The sequence below is a fragment of the Bos taurus genome, chromosome 24 (assembly GCF_002263795.3).
Source record: "Bos taurus isolate L1 Dominette 01449 registration number 42190680 breed Hereford chromosome 24, ARS-UCD2.0, whole genome shotgun sequence".
Lineage (NCBI taxonomy): Eukaryota > Metazoa > Chordata > Mammalia > Artiodactyla > Bovidae > Bos > Bos taurus.
The window spans coordinates 57,774,298-57,795,107 of NC_037351.1; the positions used below are offsets into that span (position 1 = coordinate 57,774,298).

The window sequence follows — 20,810 nt, forward strand, 5'->3', positions numbered from 1 at the left end:
AATGGCCTGGAAGTGAGGGAAAGCGCGTGCAGGTACCCGCTACGTTTGTCATTTCATCTAATCTGGAGCCTTCCAGGGAAGGGCATCCAAAGTTGCCTGCTTTGATTTGGGACGTTTGTGGGTGGCAGTCTGACTCGGAGGAAACCAGATGATTCCTGCTAAAAATCATTTCCAAGATCTAACTAAATACACCACAGCCCAAGTTGTTGTTGTTTTTATTTTATTTTTTTTTTAAGTCCAGGCAGAGATTTCAGACAATTTCCATTAAGTATCTGTCTGGATCTCTAGCCCTACTTCCCTCAGCATTGCCATACACATCTAAGCCGAAAACGAGGACGCCTTCGCTGAGGTGGCCCAGCCCGGGCGCCGGTGTCACTGAGTCAGCCGAGCGCGCCTCTGGAGAGCAGCCGGCCGGGCGACGGAAAGCCGCGCGCTCGCTCCTTGACGTGAAGCATTCCTCCTCCGGTAGCCTTGGGAAGCCCCTACGCCGCAGGCTTCCCCGTCGTAGTAGAGCCGCCCAGGCGTGGTTCCTCCGCCGCTTCCTCCTCCACCTGCCACGGCCCGGCCCTTCCAGCCCAGCCCCGACTCCACCTCCCCGGCGTTTGAAGGGCGCGCCTCCGCGGCGACGGCGCTGAGGAGGCGGTGCAGGGAGGCGGTGCGGAGGGCAGGGGAGGTGCGCGCGCGCGCGCAGTGGGCGGCCCCGCCCCCGGAGCGGCGGGCGCCGCTGGCTCGTCGGGCTCCCTCAGGCAAACCGGTCTCAGCGGGGCGGGCAGCGGCGCTTCCTCCTCAGAGCTCCGCTCAGCGCCCTCCGCCTCGTCCTTCCGCCCCTGCCTCCGCAGCGCTGCGGCGAGCGGAAGGCGCGCGATGCGGCCGGCGGGAGCCGCGGCCGGCTTGGGATCGCCGGCGCGGGACCTGTCGCTGTGCGGGGAGCTGCTGCAGGCCCCGCCGCCCCTGACCTCGTCTCCGCCGACGGCCGCGCCCTCGGGGCCGCCGCTCCCCGCGGCAGCCGGCGCGACCCTCAACCGCCTTCCGGAGCCGCTGCTACGGAGGCTCAGCGGGAGCTTGGACCGAGCGCCCGAGGGCCGGGGATGGAGGAGGCTGGCCGAGGTGGCGGGGAGTCGGGGGCGCCTCCGGCTCAGGTGCGGCCCCGGGACCCCGGGGGGTGGCGGGGTCACGTGAGGCGGGCTGGGGCGGGGGGCGCCGCGGGCTGGGGCGGACGCGGCGATGGAGGGCTGGGGAGCCTCGGGGCCGCGCGAGTGGTGCGGGGGCCGCCAGTGGGAAGGGGTGGGGGAACCTGAGTTGCTTTCCAGGCGGAGACTCTGGACGCACAGAGGTTCTAGGTTGGACTCCGGTCGTCCATACCCTTTTCCTACTCTCCTCCTCTTGAGCTGAAAGAGATCGGGGTTAACCAAGAATACCAGGAAAGGTGTCTGGGGACCATTACGTTAGGGCGGTCATTCCAGAGATCTTCAAATGCGCAGACCTAGATGAAGACCCGAGGAAAGTTAGGTAGGGTTCGTGCAGGTAGAGAGATGGCAAAGGTGAAGGGTTTGAGATGAAGGAATTCGTGAGGCTTTAAGATCGAGAGAAGAAGGATGGTGGGAAAGACTGAAACTAAACTCCCCGTCTTCCTCCAGCAAACCCATTTGATTTCACCGTGAACATTCAAGTATAAGTAAGACCGTTTTCTTGGAACTTAACTTCAGGCTCTCAAGACTCCTTTACACGCTTAAGAATTATTGAAGACCCCAAAGATGGAGTGGGTTCTGTATGTTACATGCATACAAACATAGATTGATATTAATTTACCATATTAGAAATGAAAGTTCAGAATTTTTTAATATTTAAAAAGAAAATTTATTGCATGTTAACAGAAATTACATGTTTTTATGGAAAAACAAACTTTTCCAAGACGAAAAATGTTAGGGAAAGTGGCATTGTTTGGCACTTTGAAAATCTCTTGAATGTCTTATCTTAATCCCAGAGAACCAGCATCTTTTGTGAGCTCCGACATGCAGTCTGTCACAGGTCAGGTAACACTGGACACTCCAATGTGCGTTTCTGAGAGAATAAGTGAGAAAGATCAATAAAATCTCAGTAGTATTTTGAAAAATTTTGACCTTGGAGATCCTGTGAAAAGGGTCTTAGGAACTGCAGTAGGGTTTCCCAGAGCACACTTGGGAAGATCACTGTTATGATTTGGGTCTGCCTTTGAATCCCTTAGCAATTTTTTAACCTCTCATGACTAAACTTTGCCTGTACTGTAATTATTTGTACATGTCTATAAACTCCTTGAGAACAGGAACTGTTAGTTAAGATTCTATGTGTCACACATAGAACTTCTCTTAGACATTCTATAAATCTGAATTGAGAGAAGAAAATTCACGCAAAAACCCATGCGAAATTATGTTTTTTAAGTGCCCAATTTTGGCAGAAAGTTTCAGAAGATAAAAAAGATGTCAAACATTTAGCTTATACTCATAAAGGCTTCGGCTTCCCTGGTAGCTGAGCTGGTAAAGAATATGTCTGCAATGCAGGAGACCCTGGTTCAATTCCTGGGTCAGAAAGATCCTCTGGAGAAGGGATAGGCTACCCACTCCAGTATTCTTAGGATTCCTTTGTGGCTCAGCTGGTAAAGAATCTGCCTACAATGCAGGAGACCTGGGTTCAATCCCTGGATTGGGAAGATCCCCTCGAGAAGGGAACGGCTACCCACTCCTATATTCTGCTGCTGCTGCTGTTAAGTCGCGTCAATCGTGTCCGACTCTGTGCAACCCCATAGACGGCAGCCCATCAGGCTCCCCCGTCCCTGGGATTCTCCAGGCAAGAACACTGGAGTGGGTTGCCATTTCCTTCTCCAATGCCTGAAAGTGAAAAGTGAAAGTGAAGTCACTCAGTTGTGTCCGATTCCTAGCGACCCCATGGACTGCAGCCCACCAGGCTCCTCCGTCCATGGGATTTTCCAGGCAAGAGTACTGGAGTGGGGTGCCATTGCCTTCTCCGAAGGAAGCCTCTAGCCTTGCATAAAGGGTTCTCCTAAGTGAGCACTCCTCTATTTGGCTATGAAGGACAGAGAAGAACCTCAGTAAGGCCCTGCCCCGATGAAACGACTGATCGAATCAAAAAGTGGTGCTTAGCTGACATCAAGCAGAGACGTTACTTTGCCAACAAATGTCCATCTAGTCAAGGCTATGGTTTTTCCAGTGGTCATGTAAGGATGTAAGAGTTGGACTGTGAAGAAAGCTGAGCGCCGAAGAATTGATGCTTTTGAACTGTAGTGTTGGAGAAGACTCTTGAGAGTCCCTTGGACTGCAAGGAGATCAGCCCTGGGTGTTCTTTGGAAGGAATGATGCTAAAGCTGAAACTCCAGTACTTTGGCCACCTCATGCGAAGAGTTGACTTATTGGGAAAGACTGATGCTGAGAGGAATTGGGGGCAGGAGGAGAAGGGGACGACGGAGGATGAGATGGCTGGATGGCATCACCGACTCAATGGACGTGAGTTTGAGTGAACTCCGGGAGTTGGTGATGGACAGGGAGGCCTGGCGTGCTGCTATTCATGGGGTTACAAAGAGTCAGACACGACTGAGCGACTGACTGACTGACTGACCTGACATCAGGTGTTCAGTTTTCCTCCCCAAGCCTTCAGTTGCCTACATCCGTGCTAAGGTTGCTTCAGTCATGTTCAACTCTTTCTGATCCTCTGGACTGTAGTCCTCCAGGCTCCTCTGTCCATGGGATTTTCCAGGCAAGAACACTGGAGTGGGTTGCCATGCCCTCCTCCAGGGGATCTTCCTGACCAAGGAAACAAACCCTTGTCTCTTGTATCTCCTGCATGGCAGGTGGATTCTTTACTGCTAGTGCCACCTGGGAAGCCCAGGCCTTCAGTTAAATTTTGTTACATAATGATATTCACTTTGAGAACTAATGGAAAAATCAGAGGCCACTTCTCTGGTGAAGGGAGGGTAGAGAGAGGACAGTTGCCCAGCCAGAGGAGACAAGCTGCAAAGGGCATAAATTTGTGGATACTGGGGATTTCACAGCAGGAAGTCTGCTGGAGACAGATGGAGTTGGACCAGGCTTCCAGGATGGTGAAGGTTAGCTCAGAGTAGGTTAGTTGTGCTGGGGAAAGTGGAGGCCACCCTGAAGGTTGGAGAACTGGAGAACATTAAGCTCAGATACCTATTGAGATCAAAAGAATTAAACTGACTTAACAAAAGTTAGCCCTGAGAACTTGGGAAGCTGGGGAATAACAGCTTTTCTATTGGGAAATAGATGCTTTTTCTTTTTAAGACTGAAAGAGTTATTTTCATTGTTGTTGTTTAGCCATTTTAAAGTTATTTTCATACCAATGGCAAAAGATCATCTATGATTTTAATAGTAAAAATTCCTAAAGGCATTTCTCTCTAGTGTCAAACCCAGGAACTACAGTGAGTCTAGTCCAAACGATAGCAGTTCCCGGAGGATGTGCAGTGCTTTCCTCGCAGTCGCTGGTTCACAGACGTAGAACCCCAAAAGGTTGCCTGTTCTGTTTCTTTCACCTTTTTTCCTCTACACAACCTGCTTCAGACCAGATAAGAATTTAATAAATAAGCCACAAGAGTTCTTTCTCAACTGACCATCAGGAATGAAGAATGTTCCCAGATGGTTGTTAGTGATTCAGGATGAATCCTTGCATATAGTTCAGCTTCCCCAAACCATGTACATGCCTTAAATATAAACCCAGCCCTAGTTCCAGTCCAGTGTTGACTTTTCAGAAATGCACAACGTGAGCATTGTGAGTTATGTTATATTTGGAGGCAAGATGAGGACCCTGGTCTGGGAGACAGCATTTCAGATGGCTCTGAGAAACTGCTCCCAGGAGACGAGGGAAGGAGCTAGCTTATATAGAAGTTTTGCAACAAAGGGCAGGCAGTATGAACATGAAAAGATTATTGTAAATTAAAGACAACCAAATGTCCCAAGTTATGGAATTTAGCGCTTTCTTATCTATGGGAAGGCTTCCCTGGTGGCTCAGCAATAAAGAGTCCGCCTGCCAATGCAGGAGACACAGGTTTGATCCCTGGATTGGGAAGATCCTCTAGACAAGGAAACAGCAATCCACTCTAGTATTCTTGCCAGGGAAATCCCATGGACAGAGGAGCCTGGCAGACTGTAGTCCATGGGATCACGAAGAACCCATGACTTGGTGACTAAACAGCCACAGCAAGATGTATGGGAAGATGCAGGAGTCTGGATTCAGCCAAGTGATCCCTTTGATATGCGCCTCAGCTGCCTGGGCCCAGTGTCCTGTGTTTTCCTCATCCTGAGCTTCCTTTCCTGCAGTCTGGTGGCTGCTAGATGGCAGGTATCCTTTCCTGAGTCCCCTCAGGGCTCACCAGCACACCCTCCTTGGTGGCTGCAATTGCTGATGACTGTGACATCCGGAAATATTCCATTTCTCACCACACTCAGCTAATATTGAACACCGTCTGCTGTCAGTGTAGAAAAGCACAGGTTCTGAGCACCTTGCCCAAGCTAGTGAATCCTGTGGGAGACATGGAACATTCTAGCCCCCAAGTGGTAGAGCTCTCAGGAGGCTCTAATGCCATGTAAACTCCCAAGAAGGAGGGAGCTTAGAAATGGGGCTGTGGGACGTGGACCAGGGAAGGCAGTCAGCCACTGCTTATTTGCCATAAGTATGGAAAGGGCTCTTTCAGCTATAAAATCCTGCCCCGAGCACTTTATGACAGATTTCCTGCCTATCTCTTCGGTCTCTGCCTCTTCATCTCCGGGTTTTGGAATGCCTGAGGGCTCAGGCATTGTATCTCTTGATCCGCACTTCTTCATCTAGTCCCTGCCTACCTTGGTGTTATCCTTAAGTCTCATGGCTTTACAGATGTATATTTAGGTTCACTGCTCTCACTTCACACCTCCAACCCGTGTCTTCGCCTTGAACTTCCACTGGTGATCTCCCAGTGCAGGTTGTACGTGCAGCGCTCCTCTTGAATGACTGATAGGCATCTTAAATGCAGCGCATCCAAAACTCAGCACACCCTCCGCCGTAAACCTTTCTCTCCTGCATCTCAGCGAAGGGCAGCTACATCCATCCAGGTGCTCAGGCCAAAACCTGCAGTTGTTCCTGACTCCACCTCTCCCTGCCTCATCCACTGGGTCAGCACTTGCCTACTGCCAGCCCTCCAGTGTGTGTCTGGAACGCAGGGTTCTCTGTGACCACACTGGGCCAGGCCACTGTTCCCTCTCATCTGCGCTGTTCCAGCAGCCGTCTAACTTCTCCTACTCCTTCTTTGCTCCCCACCCCAGTCTATTCTCAGAGCACGAAGAATCCTTCTTTGAAAACATTAAATCAGGTCTCATCCTCCCTTCCTTCAGAGCCTTCCCATTGACTTCTCTGTCTCAGTAAAAACATTGTTTAACTCCCGGTTAGCTCTTGAGTTGGCCAAAAAGTTCGTTTGCATTTTTCTGGCAGATGTTACTGAAAAACCCCAATAATTTTTTGGCCAACCCAAAAACATCTTCCTTCCTGGCTCTGCTCTAGTCACACGTGCTTTCTTGCCCTTCCTTGAAGACTGTAGGGCCTTTGGACTTGCTGTTTGCTCAGCCTGAGATGTTTGCCTTTATCTCTTCAAGTGTTTGCTTAAAACTCACCTTCTCACAGAGAATGACAAATAGCATATGATATCAGATATCGCTTATATCTGGAATCTTAAAAAGTATAATACAAATGAACTTATTTACAAAAACAGAAGTAGACCCACAGACAAAGAAAATAAACTTACGGTTACCAAAGAAGAAAGGAGGGAAGGATAAATTAGGATTTGGGGCTTTAAATATATACTATCATACAGAAAGTAGCTAATCTACAAGGAGCTCTTATATAGCACAGGGAACTATACTCGGTATGTTATATTAACCTATATTGGAGGAGAATGTAGAAAAAAGAAATATATATTTGTGTATTTATGTATAATTGAATCGCTTTGCTGTACCTCTGAAACACAGCGTTGTTAATGAACTATAAGCCACTGGTAATCCAGTGGTTAAGACTCCAGACTTCTAATGCGAGGGGCACAGGTTCAATCCCTGGTCAGAGAACTAAGGTTCCACATGGCCACACGTGTGGCCAAAAAACCACAACAAAAAATGAAAAGAACATACCCCAATATAAAATGAGAAGTTTTAAAGTGACAAAAAAAGTTTTTAATTTAAAATTATTCAAATGAACTTATTTACAAAACAGAAACAGACTCTCAGATGTAGAAAACAGACTTATGGTTACCAAAAGGGAAAGGAAGGAGGAGTAAATTTGGAGTTTGGGATTAAAATATACACACTACTATATATAAAATAGATAACCAACAAGGACCTACTGTATAGCACAGGGAACTATACTCAGTCTCTTATAATAATGGAGGAGAATGTAAAAAGGAATATATGTATAATTACATATAATTGAATCACTTATCTAAAACTAGCATAGTATTGTAAATCAACTATATTTCAATGAAAATTTTAAAAACAAATAACATTGATTACATTTTTTAAAAAAAGGTCACCTCAGTGAGGTCTCTTCAGATCACACTGTTTAAAATCATCTCCTCCATCCACTCTAGCATTACCTGTCCCCTTGCTTTGCTTTGTTTTTCTCCAAAACACTTATGACCACAGGACGGATGAACACACAGACCTCTGTCCCTCTTCTCTAGAAAAATCTGGGAGGATGGGGGATTTTGTTTGCCGCTGTAGTCTCAATCCCTGGCAAAAATGGCCTGTTTTAGGTGAGTAATAAGTAGTTATTGAATTAATGAATAAGGATTCTAAAGTATAAATGTACCAAGAAGAGAAGCAAATGACTGTAAAAGCAGTACTAAGGTTTGTACCCTGAACGGTGTAGAATATGTTCTATTTGATTATGTATTTTTAAAAGTAAAATATAGTTTTATTTTAAAAAGAACAAGGTAAACCAAATGTGTCTGCATTAAACAATATAAAAAGTTCATTGAAAAAAAAAGTTCAGAGGTTTCCAATTCCACATTTCAACTAACCTTAAAGAAATTACAACTTGGTGCATTGGTAGTACCAAATAAAAATATCTATAATTATCTGAAAAAAAAAATACAGATTTTTTTTTTAAGCAAAGTCTTTTTGTTTCAGTAAGAAAACAGTGTTTTTAATTAAATCAGAAATTTCAGATTAGGGCTGGTAGAAACCACTTCAAAGCACAGCCTTACAGGAATGTAACTAAAAAAAGGAAGGAAAGAAATATTGAGTATGTATAGACCTCATCTTAGCTGATAGCTGGTGCCCATGTGGAAAAATCAGTAAAAGGAAAAGAGATAGAGCACCTTGTTTTTCTCCAATGCCTTTTGTATTGAAAGAGAAGTTGTCGTCTGCTTCAATGTGATTTTTCTTCATTTGGGTGGGAGGGAGAATTAAATGGTTTTTAATTCTCTCCATATCAATATACAGATTAATTAAAGCATCATTTGGCTGCATTTGACAAGATGACATCTTTATTTCTTAGATCTTGATAACCTTTATGAATCATAAAGTTACACATAAAGCATCCTTGTTTTTATAAATTTCATATTATAATTATTTGAAAAATTGGTAATACTTATGTTGAATCCAATACTGGTTCCTTACTTCAGGCATTACCTGGACTAGTACAAAAACACTTTACAAAATAGAGGATTGACAGGCATCTTCAGCTTTTGTTTTTGCAATCATCACAATTACCATTATTTCGTAAAAGAAAGGACACTTTGACACTTAAAAATAGGAAAGACAGTCTTAGAGTAAAAGACGATCTTATTGTCCTTACTTTTATGATTTCACCATGGACTTCAGGTTGTGCCTCCAGAACTGGGAACAGTTGACTTGGAACATTATTGTTGACATTTTAACAAGGATTAGTTTTTAGTTTAGTTCAGTTGCTCAGTCGTGTCCAACTCTTTGCAACCCCATGCATTGCTGCATGCCAGGCCTCCCTGTCCATCACCAACTCCCGGAGCTTGCTCAAACTCATGTCCATCGAGTCGGTGATGCCATCCAACCATCTCATCCTCTGCTGTCCCCTTCTCCTCCTGCCTTCAATCTTTCCCAGCATCAGGATCTTTTCCAATGAGTCAGTTCTTCCCCATCAGGTGGCCAAAGTATTGGAACTTCATCTTCAGCATCAGGCCTTCCAATGAATATTCAGGACTGATTTCCTTTAGGATTGACTGGTTTGATCTCTTTGCAGTCCAAGGGATTCTGAAGAGTCTTCAACACCACAGTTCAAAAGCATCAATTCTTCAGCACTCAGCTCTCTTTATGGTCCAACTCTCAAATCCATACATGACTACTGGAAAAACCATAGCTTTGACTGCACAGACCTTTGTTGGCAAAGTAATGTCTCTGCTTTTTAATATGCTGTCTAGGTTGGTCATAGCTTTTCTTCCAAGGAGTAAGCATCTTTTAATTTCATGGCTGCAATCACCATCTGCAGTAATTTTGGAGCCCAAGAAAATAAAGTCTGTCACTGTTGCCATTGTTTCCCCATCTATTTGCCATGAAGTGATAGACGAGATGCCATGATCTTAGTTTTCTGAATGTTGAGCTTTAAGCCAACGTTTTCACTCTCCTCTTTCACTTTCATCAAGAGGCTTTTTAGTTCCTCTTCACTTTCTGCCATAAGGGTGGTGTCTTCTGCATATCTGAGGTTATTGATATTTCTCCTGGCAATCTTGATTCCAGCTTGTGCTTCTTCCAGCCCAGCATTTCTCATGATGTACTCTGCATATAAGTTAAATAAGCAGGGTGACAATATACAGCCCTGACATACTCCTTTTCCTATTTGGAATCAGTCTGTTGTTCATGTCCAGTTCTAACTTGCTTCCTGACCTGCATTTAGATTTCTCAGGAGGCAGGTCAGGTGGTCTGGTATTCCTACCTCTTTCAGAATTTTCCACAGTTTATTGTGATCCACACAGTCAAAGGCTTTGGCATAGTCAATAAAGCAGAAGCAGATGTTTTTCTGGAGCTTTCTTGCTCTTTCTTTGATCCAGCAGATGTTGGCAATTTGATCTCTGGTTCCTCTGCCTTTTCTAAATCTAGCTTGAACATCTGGAAGTTCACATTTCTCGTACTGTTGAAGCCTGGCTTGGAGAAGTTTGAGCATTGTTTGCTAGTGTGTGAGATGAGTGCAATTGTGCGGTAGTTTGAACATTCTTTGGGATTGCATTTCTTTGGGATTGGAATGAAAACTGACCTTTTCCAGTCCTGTGGCCACTGCTGAGTTTTCCAAATTTGCTGGCATATTGAGTGCAGCATTTTCACAGCATCATCTTTTAGGATGTGAAATAGCTTAACAAGGATAGAGTATTAAATATACAAATTTTTAGCTAGAATACTAGTGATAGTAAGCTTTAGAGGATACCTTCAGGTTACCAAAACAGTAGCTCCTCAAAAAAAATTTTTAAGGAAAAGCTAAAACAGTTTTAGAAATAAGCATAACTGAGAAATTAATCTTAGTATTCTTTTAATATTCCCATTTTTTTAATAAGAGCTAAATTTTATTGAGTTTGTTTGTTTGTTTGTTTGTTTTACTGTTTTGCAAGTCATTTATTACATTTTAGTTAGAAGCTACATATTATGTCAGTCTAACCCAAAAGGAAAGCAAGCAAGAAAAAAATTATGGGCCACTGACCATGTGCCAGACCCCACGATTCAATGACCACAATCACACTCTGAGTTACGGTGAACATCATTTTCAAATGAGCAATCTTAAACTTTAAAACCACCTGTAGTTCTCAGGCCAGTAAGTCTTGGAGGTGGGATTCAGAAGACCCGCCAGGTTAGACCTCACAGTCTCTGTAGAAATATCAGCTGCCCCTGCCACTTGCCTCCCAGTTTCACTGAGGGGTTGAGGATGTCACGGGTCTAGTTTGAGATTAAAATGTAAAGGAAGAACCAAATAACTGGAATCTGAACTTTGTAATTCCCAAATTACACAGTTTTAGAACTGGAAAGGAATTTGGAGATTTTCTAGTCCAAGGGCCCTTCTTTACAGAGGAAGCAAATGAAACTCACAGAGGAAAACTGATCGATTCAATTGAGCGCTTATTATTTGACACATACTGTGCTAAGTACTTTTTACATGGATTGCCTAAATTAATTCTAACAATCCTATGAGGTAGAATATTAGTGCTGAAGTTACTTTGGTTGGATGCATGTTTTCCTTTATGAAATAACCAACCTTATCACAGAATTATAAATCTTGGGTGACCATCATATTGTATAAATGCCATGGTAGCCTTTTACTAAAACTGGTCAAAATGAATGTGGATTAAGAATATTTTAAGCCAAATGAAAGCTTTCTCACCTTCTCTCTGCCACAGCTGGGGTACCATGTTCATGTTTGACCCCGTCCATCCAGGGTTCCAGACATTTCAATTATGATTAAAATTCACTCAATAGTCTTTCAGTTATGAATGATTAATATGGGCCAGACAAAATTTTAGGTATTGAGGAATTAAGAAGACATATATTGGATTGGCCAAAAAGTTTGTTTGGGTTTTTCCATAAGATGTTACAAGAGAGGGCGGCTGCTGGAAGCCCTGAGGCACAGGTGTTCTGGGTTGAGGGCCTTGCACGGAAGTTGGACCCCAAGGAGGTGAAACGGAAGATGTTCGAGAATGGTAATCTCCATACAGAACTTCCTCATCTGTGTGGCCCTGCTGTGAGTCACCCCTTTTATCTTAAGGAAGTTGGGCAGTATAGGAAGACTGAACATCACATATGAATGAATGGAATGAAGAGCTTGGTTGCAGTTTCTACTCCTGTCTGCAGATGAATAGGCCCAGGAAGATGTTAAGAGACTCTTTGATTGAGTGGACATAAAAATTCTACTTGTTAAGAACAAGTCAATTGACTCTGGTAACTGACCTTTATAGCTGAAAGATAAAAACTGTTTGGGAAGTACGAAGAGATATCTTATGGTCATCAGTTCAGTTCAGTTCATTCGCTCAGTCGTGTCCGACTCTTTGCGACCCCCTGAATTGCAGCTCGCCAGGCCTCCCTGTCCATCACCAACTCCCAGAGTTTACCCAGACTTGTGACCATCAAGTCGGTGATGCCATCCAGCCATCTCATCCTCTGTCATCCCCTTCTCCTCCTGCCCCCAATCCCTCCCAGCATCAGAGTCTTTTCCAATGAGTCAACTCTTCACATCAGGTGGCCAAAGTATTGGAGTTTCAGCTTCAGCATTAGTCCTTTCAACGAATAGCCAGGACTGATCTCCTTTAGGATGGACTGGTTGGATCTCCTTGCAGTCCAAGGGACTCTCAAGAGTCTTCTCCAACACCACAGTTCAGAAGCATCAATTCTTCGGCGCTAAGCTTTCTTCACAGTCCAACTCTCACATCCATACATGACCAGTGGAAAAACCATAGCCTTGACTAGACGAACCTTTGTTGGCAAAGTAATGTCTCTGCTTTTTAATATGCTATCTAGGTTGGTCATAACTTTCCTTCCAAGGAGTAAGCGTCTTTTAATTTCATGGCTGCAGTCACCATCTGCAGTAATTTTGGAGTCCCAAAAAATAAAGTCTGACACTGTTTCCACTGTTTCCCCATCTATTTGCCATGAAGTGATGGGACCAGATGCCATGATGGTAGTTTTCTGAATGTTGAGCTTTAAGCCAACTTTTTCACTCTCCTCTTTAACTTTCATCAAGAGGTTTTTTAGTTCCTCTTCACTTTCTGCCATAAGGGTGGTGTCATCTGCATATCTGAGGTTATTGATATTTCTCCTGGCAATCTTGATTCCAGCTTGTGCTTCTTCCAGCCCAGCATTTCTCATGATGTACTCTGCATATAAGTTAAATAAGCAGGGTGACAATATACAGCCCTGACATACTCCTTTTCCTATTTGGAGTCAGTCTGTTGTTCATATCCAGTTCTAGCTATTGCTTCCTGACTTGCATTTAGATTTCTCAGGAGGCAGGTCAGGTGGTCTGGTATTCCTACCTCTTTCAGAATTTTCCACAATTTATTGTGATCCACACAGTCAAAGGCTTTGACATAGTCAATAAAGCAGAAGCAGATGTTTTTCTGGAACTGTCTTGCATTTTCGATGATCCAGCAGATGTTGGCAATTTGATCTCTGGTTCCTCTGCCTTTTCTAAAACCAGCTTGAACATCTGGAATTTCACAGTTCACGTATTGCTGAAGCCTGGCTTGGAGAATTTTGAGCATTACTTTACTAGCGTGTGAGATGAGTGCAATTGTGCGGTAATTTGAGCATTCTTTGGCATTGCCTTTCTTTGGGATTGGAATGAAAACTGACCTTTTCCAGTCCTGTGGCCACTGCTGAGTTTTCCAAATTTGCTGGCATCTTGAGTGCAGCACTTTCACAGCACCATCTTTCAGGATTTGAAATAGCTCAACTGGAATTCCATCACCTCCACTAGCTTTGTTCATAGTGATGCTTTCTAAGGCCCATTTGACTTCACATTCCAGGATGTCAGGCTCTAGGTGAGTGATCACACCATCGTGATTATCTGGGTCATGAAGATCTTTTTTGTACAGTTCTTCTGTGTATTCTTGCCACCTCTTCTTAATATCTTCTGCTTCTGTTAGGTCCATACCACTTCTGTCCTTTATCGAGCCCATCTTTGCATGAAATGTTCCCTTGGTATCTCTGATTTTCTTGAAGAGATCTCTAGTCTTTCCCATTCTGTTGTTTTCCTCTATTTCTTTGCATTGATCGCTGAGGAAGGCTTTCTTATCTCTTCTTGCTATTCTTTGGAAGTCTGCATTCAGATGCTTATATCTTTCCTTTTCTCCTTTGCTTTTCGCTTCTCTTCTTTTCACAGCTATTTGTAAGGCCTCCTCAGACAGCCATTTTGCTTTTTTGCATTTCTTTTCCACAGGGATGGTCTTGATCCCTGTCTCCTGTACAGTGTCACAAACCTCCGTCCATAGTTCATCAGGCACTCTATCAGATCTAATCCCTTAAATCTATTTTTCACTTCCCCTGTTTAATCATAAGGGATTTGATTGAGGTCATACCTGAATGGTCTAGTGGTTTTCCCTACTTTCTTCAATTTAAGTCTGAATTTGGCAATAAGGAGTTCGTGATCTGAGCCACAGTCATCTCCTGGTCTTCTTTTTGTTGAATGTATAGAGCTTCTCCATCTTTGGCTGCAAAGAATGGTCATAATACTCCCTTATACCTGTGATATTCAGCCTTGACGAATGTTGGTGTAGTTATGCATGATGTCAAACTCCATTTTCTAGCAAGTATTAATTATAAGGGAATTATGTCTACCACCCTCCCAGAAAAGGGTATAGAACAACCCAAATGAACTTTTTGGCCAATCCAGTGGATGATAGGGTTTCTGTTTGCAAGTAGTACTTTTATCTAGTTCAGTAAAGAAGACATAGCAGCCCACTCCAGTATTCCTGCCTGGAAAATCCCATAGACAGAGGAGCCTGGTGGGATACGGTCCATGGGGTCGCAAAGAGTCAGAAGAGTCTTAGCAACTAAACAACAACAAAAAGAAGACAGGCTTATGAAAGAAAAGCGCATGGCTTTAAGGCAAAATGTGTCAAATAGAGCAAGGGTCTGCCAACAACAGCCTATGGGCCATATTCAGAGCGCGGTCTGTTTTTGTATAGCTCATGCGCCAAGAACATTTTTTTATATTTAAAATATTATAAAACAAAAGGTACACCAAAGACCCTGCTGCTGCTGCTGCTAAGTCACTTTGGTCATGTCCGATTCTGTGCGACCCCATAGACGGCAGCCCACCAGGCTCCCCCGTCCCTGGGATTCTCCAGGCAAGAACACTGGAGTGGGTTGCCACTTCCTTCTCCGATGCATGAAAGTGAAAAGTGAAAGTGAAGTCGCTCAGTCGTGTCCAACTCTTAGCAACCCCATGGACTGCAGCCTACCAGGCTCCTCCATCCATGGGATTTTCCAGGCAAGAGTACTGGAGTGCGGTGCCATTGCCTTCTCCTGAGGCCCATATAAAGCCTAAAATATTTACAATGTGGCACGTTACAGGAAAAGTTTGCCAACTTCTGCTATACAAGGTGAGCATCATCAGGAGACTGTCTAAAGGGACGGCAGCCATTTGTCCTGTAAACCATTTTCCACCACTCGACTGTTTATTCCCTGCCACACCCTCGATGGGGCCAAAGGCATATAGCAGGCAGATCGCACTGAAGAAAGGGTGCTGACCTGACTTAAATCTGTCATTGGCAGTTGTCTCGACTTGGAGCAGTGTTCTCTCAAGGTCCTGGAACCTGAAGGCAGCCCCAGCCTGTGTTTACTGAAGCTGCTGGCTGAGAAGGGCTGTACAGTCATGGAGCTGAGCGACTTCCTGCAGGCCATGGAGCACACCGAGGTCCTTCAGCTTCTCAGCCCCCCAGGTAGGCCTTCCCCGTGAGCACGTTCTCCAGGAGGTCAAAGAGGCCAACTCAGAGGGAAGTGTCTCATTTGACCAGATGAATTGTGTTCAGTATTGTTGGAACATGTACACATATGGAGCCTCATTTATTCCCCTGGGTTGAGACTAAAGAATGCATAAAAAGAAAATACAATACAAAAACTTCAGTTGGATTGTTTTTCAAAAAAAAAAAAACAGCTATAGAAGACATTTTGGGGACAGTTGAAACAACTTGAATACAACATACATGTTAGATATTAGAGAATTATTATGTGATGATGGTGGTGTCATTCTGTAGAAGAATGTCTTTATTCCAAGGAGGTGCATGTGAAAGTGTTGAGGGGTAAGGTTTCTATAACTTATGTTGAAATAGAACAGCCAAGAAAGCAAATACACATATATTTATTTATGTGTATGTATGTGAACGAGATAAAGTATGACAGGTGTTTATTGTTGAAGTTTTTTGCCAACCAGCATGGTGCTTTTGAAATGTTGAGTAACTCAACCAAATGAGTTACTTTTTTTCCCCTGAATATACCAATATTGAGTGAAGTTGCTCACTTCCAAGGTCAGATGTGATGAATAGGAAACAGTCCTTCCTTTCCACAGCTATGGGTGGAGTTGGTCAGTTACCATGACATCAGCAGAAGGGACCATGTCATCCAGGTCATGTGACAGTAGCCACACTGCAGACCTTTCTCAGGGACGTGGGAAATTAGGGACACGTGGTATAGAGGCGTATTGTGAAGTACATGTACCAGAAACCTCAGTGCAGGTTGCCGTAATAAAGGGAGTATTTTGGTTCCATCAAAAAGTCTTGCAGCAATTTCGGCTTCAGGAAAGGCAGGGGGCAGCCCTGTTTCCAAGAAGGTGGATTTCGTCTCTGCCCTTCCTTTCCTGTCATTGACTTCCTCCCAGGACTGACTTTTACAGAGTCATAAGGTGTCTACTAGCTGTTCCTGGCATTTATCCTTGTCTCAGCAAAAATCATCGGATTCTCTAGCAAGTTAACTGATTTTGGTCATGTGCCCATCATCCCTGCACCTGTCACCACCAACGCGATGGAATATGCCAGTTCACCTGGCGGAGAACCAGGAGGGAGTGGGTTAATCAGCTTGCCAGAAACTGTCTTGTCTGGTGGATCACCAGACAAGACAAAACTGGGTGCTGCAGGGTGAGGATGGGGAACTGAGAACTCTACTACAAATGGACCCTGGATTGTAAGCCGGGAAGCTTGGACTCTCAGGTTATCCCCTGCTTTTCCAGGCCAAGTGCAGATGGTGAAACAGCCTCCTATAAACACCTCCTCTGTGTTACCGACTATATCGAATGCTTGATGAGTGTTTCTCAGGGCCTTTTCTCGGAAGAGGCCTGGTTAGGAATAACTGGGTGCTAACACAGGTCCCGTCTAGATGCAGGTGCTCTCCATCACCAAACAGTAAACCAGTCCTTCAGGTGACGTTCACTAATGTTTATATCCCCAGTGTCTCAGAAGTGCCCCGGCATTGTGGTGATTGAAATCTACCAGCCTAGGGCACTCGGCTATAAAGTTCTGCTTTATAGAATACCAGGGCCTCTGAAAACTTAAGAAACTTCTGTGGGTATAAATATAACATCTCATTAGGTTTTTCAGCAATTGCACTTAATGACCCTGTCAAGTCTATAAAACGAAAGTAAATGTTCTTTACCTCGCAGATTTGGGGGAGCTGCGGAGATGAGGCTGTGTTGACCTGTATGTAGGAGGCTGCACACTCATCTCATGGTTTGTGTTGTGATCGCTGGCCTGAGATTGAAGGTTTTCAGATTTTCTGTGTGTGAATCAGGGTGGACTGAAATGGAGTCACATATTTATTTGCGTATATAGATATGCCTGAAAGTTTTAACTATTTCCTATTTTGATGTGATAAGCCAGCAGCAGCCAATACAGTACCATCCTAATAAACTCAGTCATCATCTTTGGAAAAATCTCTGTTTCTGCCCTTTGTGTTTCTCTCCAAGTAGTAAGATCAGCGCTTTGCCATCAGCATTGCCTTGTGCAAGTCATTCAGTTTTTAGGCCTATAGGCTTTTTCAGTTATACGCTGGGGCTTTTTCACATTTGAGGGGAGACTAGGAAAAAGAGAGAAGTTTCTGCATTACCAGCGAGGCACTATTTCTGTGAAGTTTTATGTTGGATTAGCCATACATTAGAAATTGGTTGTTACTTGAATGTTCATTGTTGATTTAAGAGGAAGTAGTTGGGGATCTAAAAAAACTCGTAATTTACAGTCAGCTTTCCTCCTAAATCTTATGTGAGTAATCTAAAACTTACTGTATTTACATGTGTTAGAGTATAGAAATTTAAGAATTAAAGAAGAACTTAATATTTCAGTAGGGACATTGAGAATAAAAACCATTGTAATTAAGAATGCAAGCCCTGATAGAATCAGCTTAATGTGGGATTTTGTTCACTCAGTCAACCTTGCTGTACTCTAATACTTTTGCTATTCCAGGCATTGTGCGTGGTATTGTGAATTCAAAGATGACTAAGACAGTAGTTCCTGAGCGTTCAAAACTCATCATCTAGGAGGGAAGACAAACATGTAATTCATCAAATCCAGTATAATCGTAAAACAAGTATAAATAAATCTCCAGTTTTTCCTTTTCAGTGTGTTCCTGAATCTTGGTGAAAATACAAAGTGGGAATATTCTAATATTTTCTCTTTTTTTGATAATGCAGTCTCATAAAAGGATATTAGTTCTTATTCCACAAAAAAATCTGATGACTTTTCTCTGATTGTCCTTATAGAGAGCTCTGGTTTGAGAGACCAAGATGCTGTAAACCTCCAAACAGGCCTCTCAGGCCTAAATACAAGGAGAAGGGGAGACTTCAGGTTTATTTTAGTCTGAGTTTGCCATCTTCTATTCCCGTTGTTTGTGGGAAGACAGCCACAGATGGCCATAGGAGATGGCTATGGTACTGGATTTCTCGGATGTCTTTGTTTTGGTGGCCCAGACGTAGATGGGGAGGGCTCCCCCGTCTCTTACTGCAACAGTTGCCTTGATGAGGAGCTAACTTCTGTGGTTGCTCATTTGAGGTCTAAGCCAAGGGTTACGCACGCCCAAATTCTTGTGCTCTATGGGCTCGGATACCCGATATATTTTGCAGAAGATTGTGATTTATCCTCTTCTGCCTTCCTTCCAGTTGGGTTTCTCCACGGCACATGGGTTGGCCAGCTTGCCTCTTAGACTAGTCTAGTCTGCACTTTATGTTAGAGAAATGGCTTATGATTTTTATGAATGGACGGTGTCCATCCGCATTGTCCAGCTCTGACTCACTGTTTTCCTATTTTTATTCCTCTCGGCATTTCAGGGGAAATTGGAGAAGGGCAGGGGCATTAAATGAATTCACTGAAACTGTTTTGAACCAGAAGTCTGTAATGATTTTTCAGACCTTTTTTTTTTTTTTTTAATTAAAGGGTCAAAGATCCTGGTCTCAAAACAACCACGATTAGCATCTGTAGCCTTGGCAAACACAAATAAGCCTAGATGTGCTATTTGAGGTGCTTTTGTCTTGAGTGCAGAGGTGTAAGCACCATCTGTGAGGCTCTGTTTTAAGAGAAACCGTTTGAGTGCAGACTGATCAGCTCTATCAGCTAGGGTCGTGCTCATCACGAGATTTGTTGCCAAGAAGACATGCTCTGACCTGGAATCGACTAAGCAGGGGCTGGAGGGTGGGGGACATTTAGAGAGAATTACTGTGTTACACGGACTTCCCAGGTGGCGCTAGTGGTAAAGAACCTTCCTGGTGATGCAGGAGTGGTAAGAGACCTACATAGGGTTGCAGTAGATGGACGCCAGGGCTCTTTCTGCTCCAGTTTTGTGATGCTGCCATTTTATTTCATTCTTACATAAAAGGAGCTTTGCCGCGGGTACATTTCAGCCATGCTGGCAGAGTCATGTGGTTTCACTGAGGTCTTTTCCATTCTTCCCCACTCCTTTTTCATGTCAATTCATTTTTCTTCTTTAATTCCCTGTCACATACTCATGGTTATGTTTCTGATATCAATTTTATTTTTTATTACTTTCATTGTCTGTAAGATAAGAGCAAAGATGGCTATTATTCTTCAGTTTCTAAGATACCTCTACTTCACATTTTTATCTTCACAGTTCTGTGAAGGACCAGAGCAGGACTGTCCCGAACATCTAAATTTTAAATGTGAGCACACAGTTATGTGGAAAAGGAGATTACCGGAAGTTATCATTTGGCCAAAATCACAGTTGGTTTTGACAAAAGTAGGATCAGAACCTGGCCTGGATTCACTGTCATCTCCAGTAATGCTAGGAAGAGTCTAGATTGTTTGAGACGCTTAACTACGGATTATCATACTCAATTCCCTCTTTGACCCACCGACCTCAGTTTTTTTCTTCTTGACAAGTTAAAAAGTACTCAGATACTGCTGCTTCTGCTGCTGCTGCTAAGTCATTTCAGTTGTGTCTGACTCTGTGCGACCCCATAGACAGCAGCCCACCAGGCTCCCCTGTCCCTGGGATTCTCCAGGCAAGAACACTGGAGTGGGTTGCCATTTCCTTCTCCAATGCATGAAAGTGAAAAGTGAAAGTGAAGTCGCTCAGTCATGTCTGACTCTGCGCAACCCCATGGACTGTAGCCTACCAGGCTCCTCTGCCCATGGGATTTTCCAGGCAAGAGTACTGCAGTTGGGTGCCATTGCTTTTTCCACTCAGGTACTAGATCTTACTTACAAGGGACTCATCTTGTTTCATGAACAACAGAAATTCCTGAAAGCGGGATGTTAAGAAGAAAAAAGAGGTAAAACTGGAAGGAAGATTAAGAAAGTGGGGAAACAGAAGGGGAGTGCTGGTGAGGACTGGGAGGGTGGGCTTCCGTGCCAGGACACTGCAGGGAGCTGGTGGCTGGCAGCATGAGCAGAGTGAGCTGGGAGACCAGGTTTAGCCGCAGCAGACACAAACGTCAGTTGACCTGAAGGAGGAAAGGGCATGGACACACACTGCTTGTGTGATGAGGGAAAATTGTTAAAGGAGGAGGGATGGTGTTTATCATGGGACTCTCTGGGGTGCTTTTCAATAATAGCCTGCTGCTGCTGCTAAGTCGCATCAGTCGTGTCTGACTCTGTGCGACCCCGTAGACGGAAGCCCACCAGGTTCCTCTGTCCCTGGGATTCTCCAGGCAAGAATACTGGAGTGGGTTGCCATTTCCTTCTCCAAGTAATAGCCTACAAACATTCAAAATAAAACCTCGAAGGGAGGGTTTTAAATGGTGGAAATGGTTTTTTTGGTTCATGGCTTCTGAAAATAGATGCACCGTAATGTACACAATAGATCTATTCCTGGAAAAGTTGTGAGTTGCATCAGTGT

At 44.1% G+C, this 20,810-nt stretch overlaps 1 protein-coding gene and 1 pseudogene across 2 annotated transcripts in view; both read left to right on the forward strand.

Annotated features, from left to right (window-relative positions):
- Window positions 1–743: 743 nt before the first annotated feature.
- MALT1 (MALT1 paracaspase) overlaps window positions 744–20,810 on the forward strand; it is a 66,346-nt gene continuing 46,279 nt past the window's right edge. For both annotated transcript variants that reach the window (XM_002697836.7, XM_005224359.5), the window contains exons 1-2: window positions 744–1,139; window positions 15,252–15,418. In XM_002697836.7, the coding sequence (XP_002697882.2) occupies window positions 865–1,139; window positions 15,252–15,418 (442 nt within the window). In that variant the 5' untranslated portion in view covers window positions 744–864. The remainder of the gene's footprint in view (window positions 1,140–15,251; window positions 15,419–20,810) is intronic.
- On the forward strand, window positions 1,200–15,245 carry LOC132343799 (mitochondrial import receptor subunit TOM5 homolog; annotated as a pseudogene).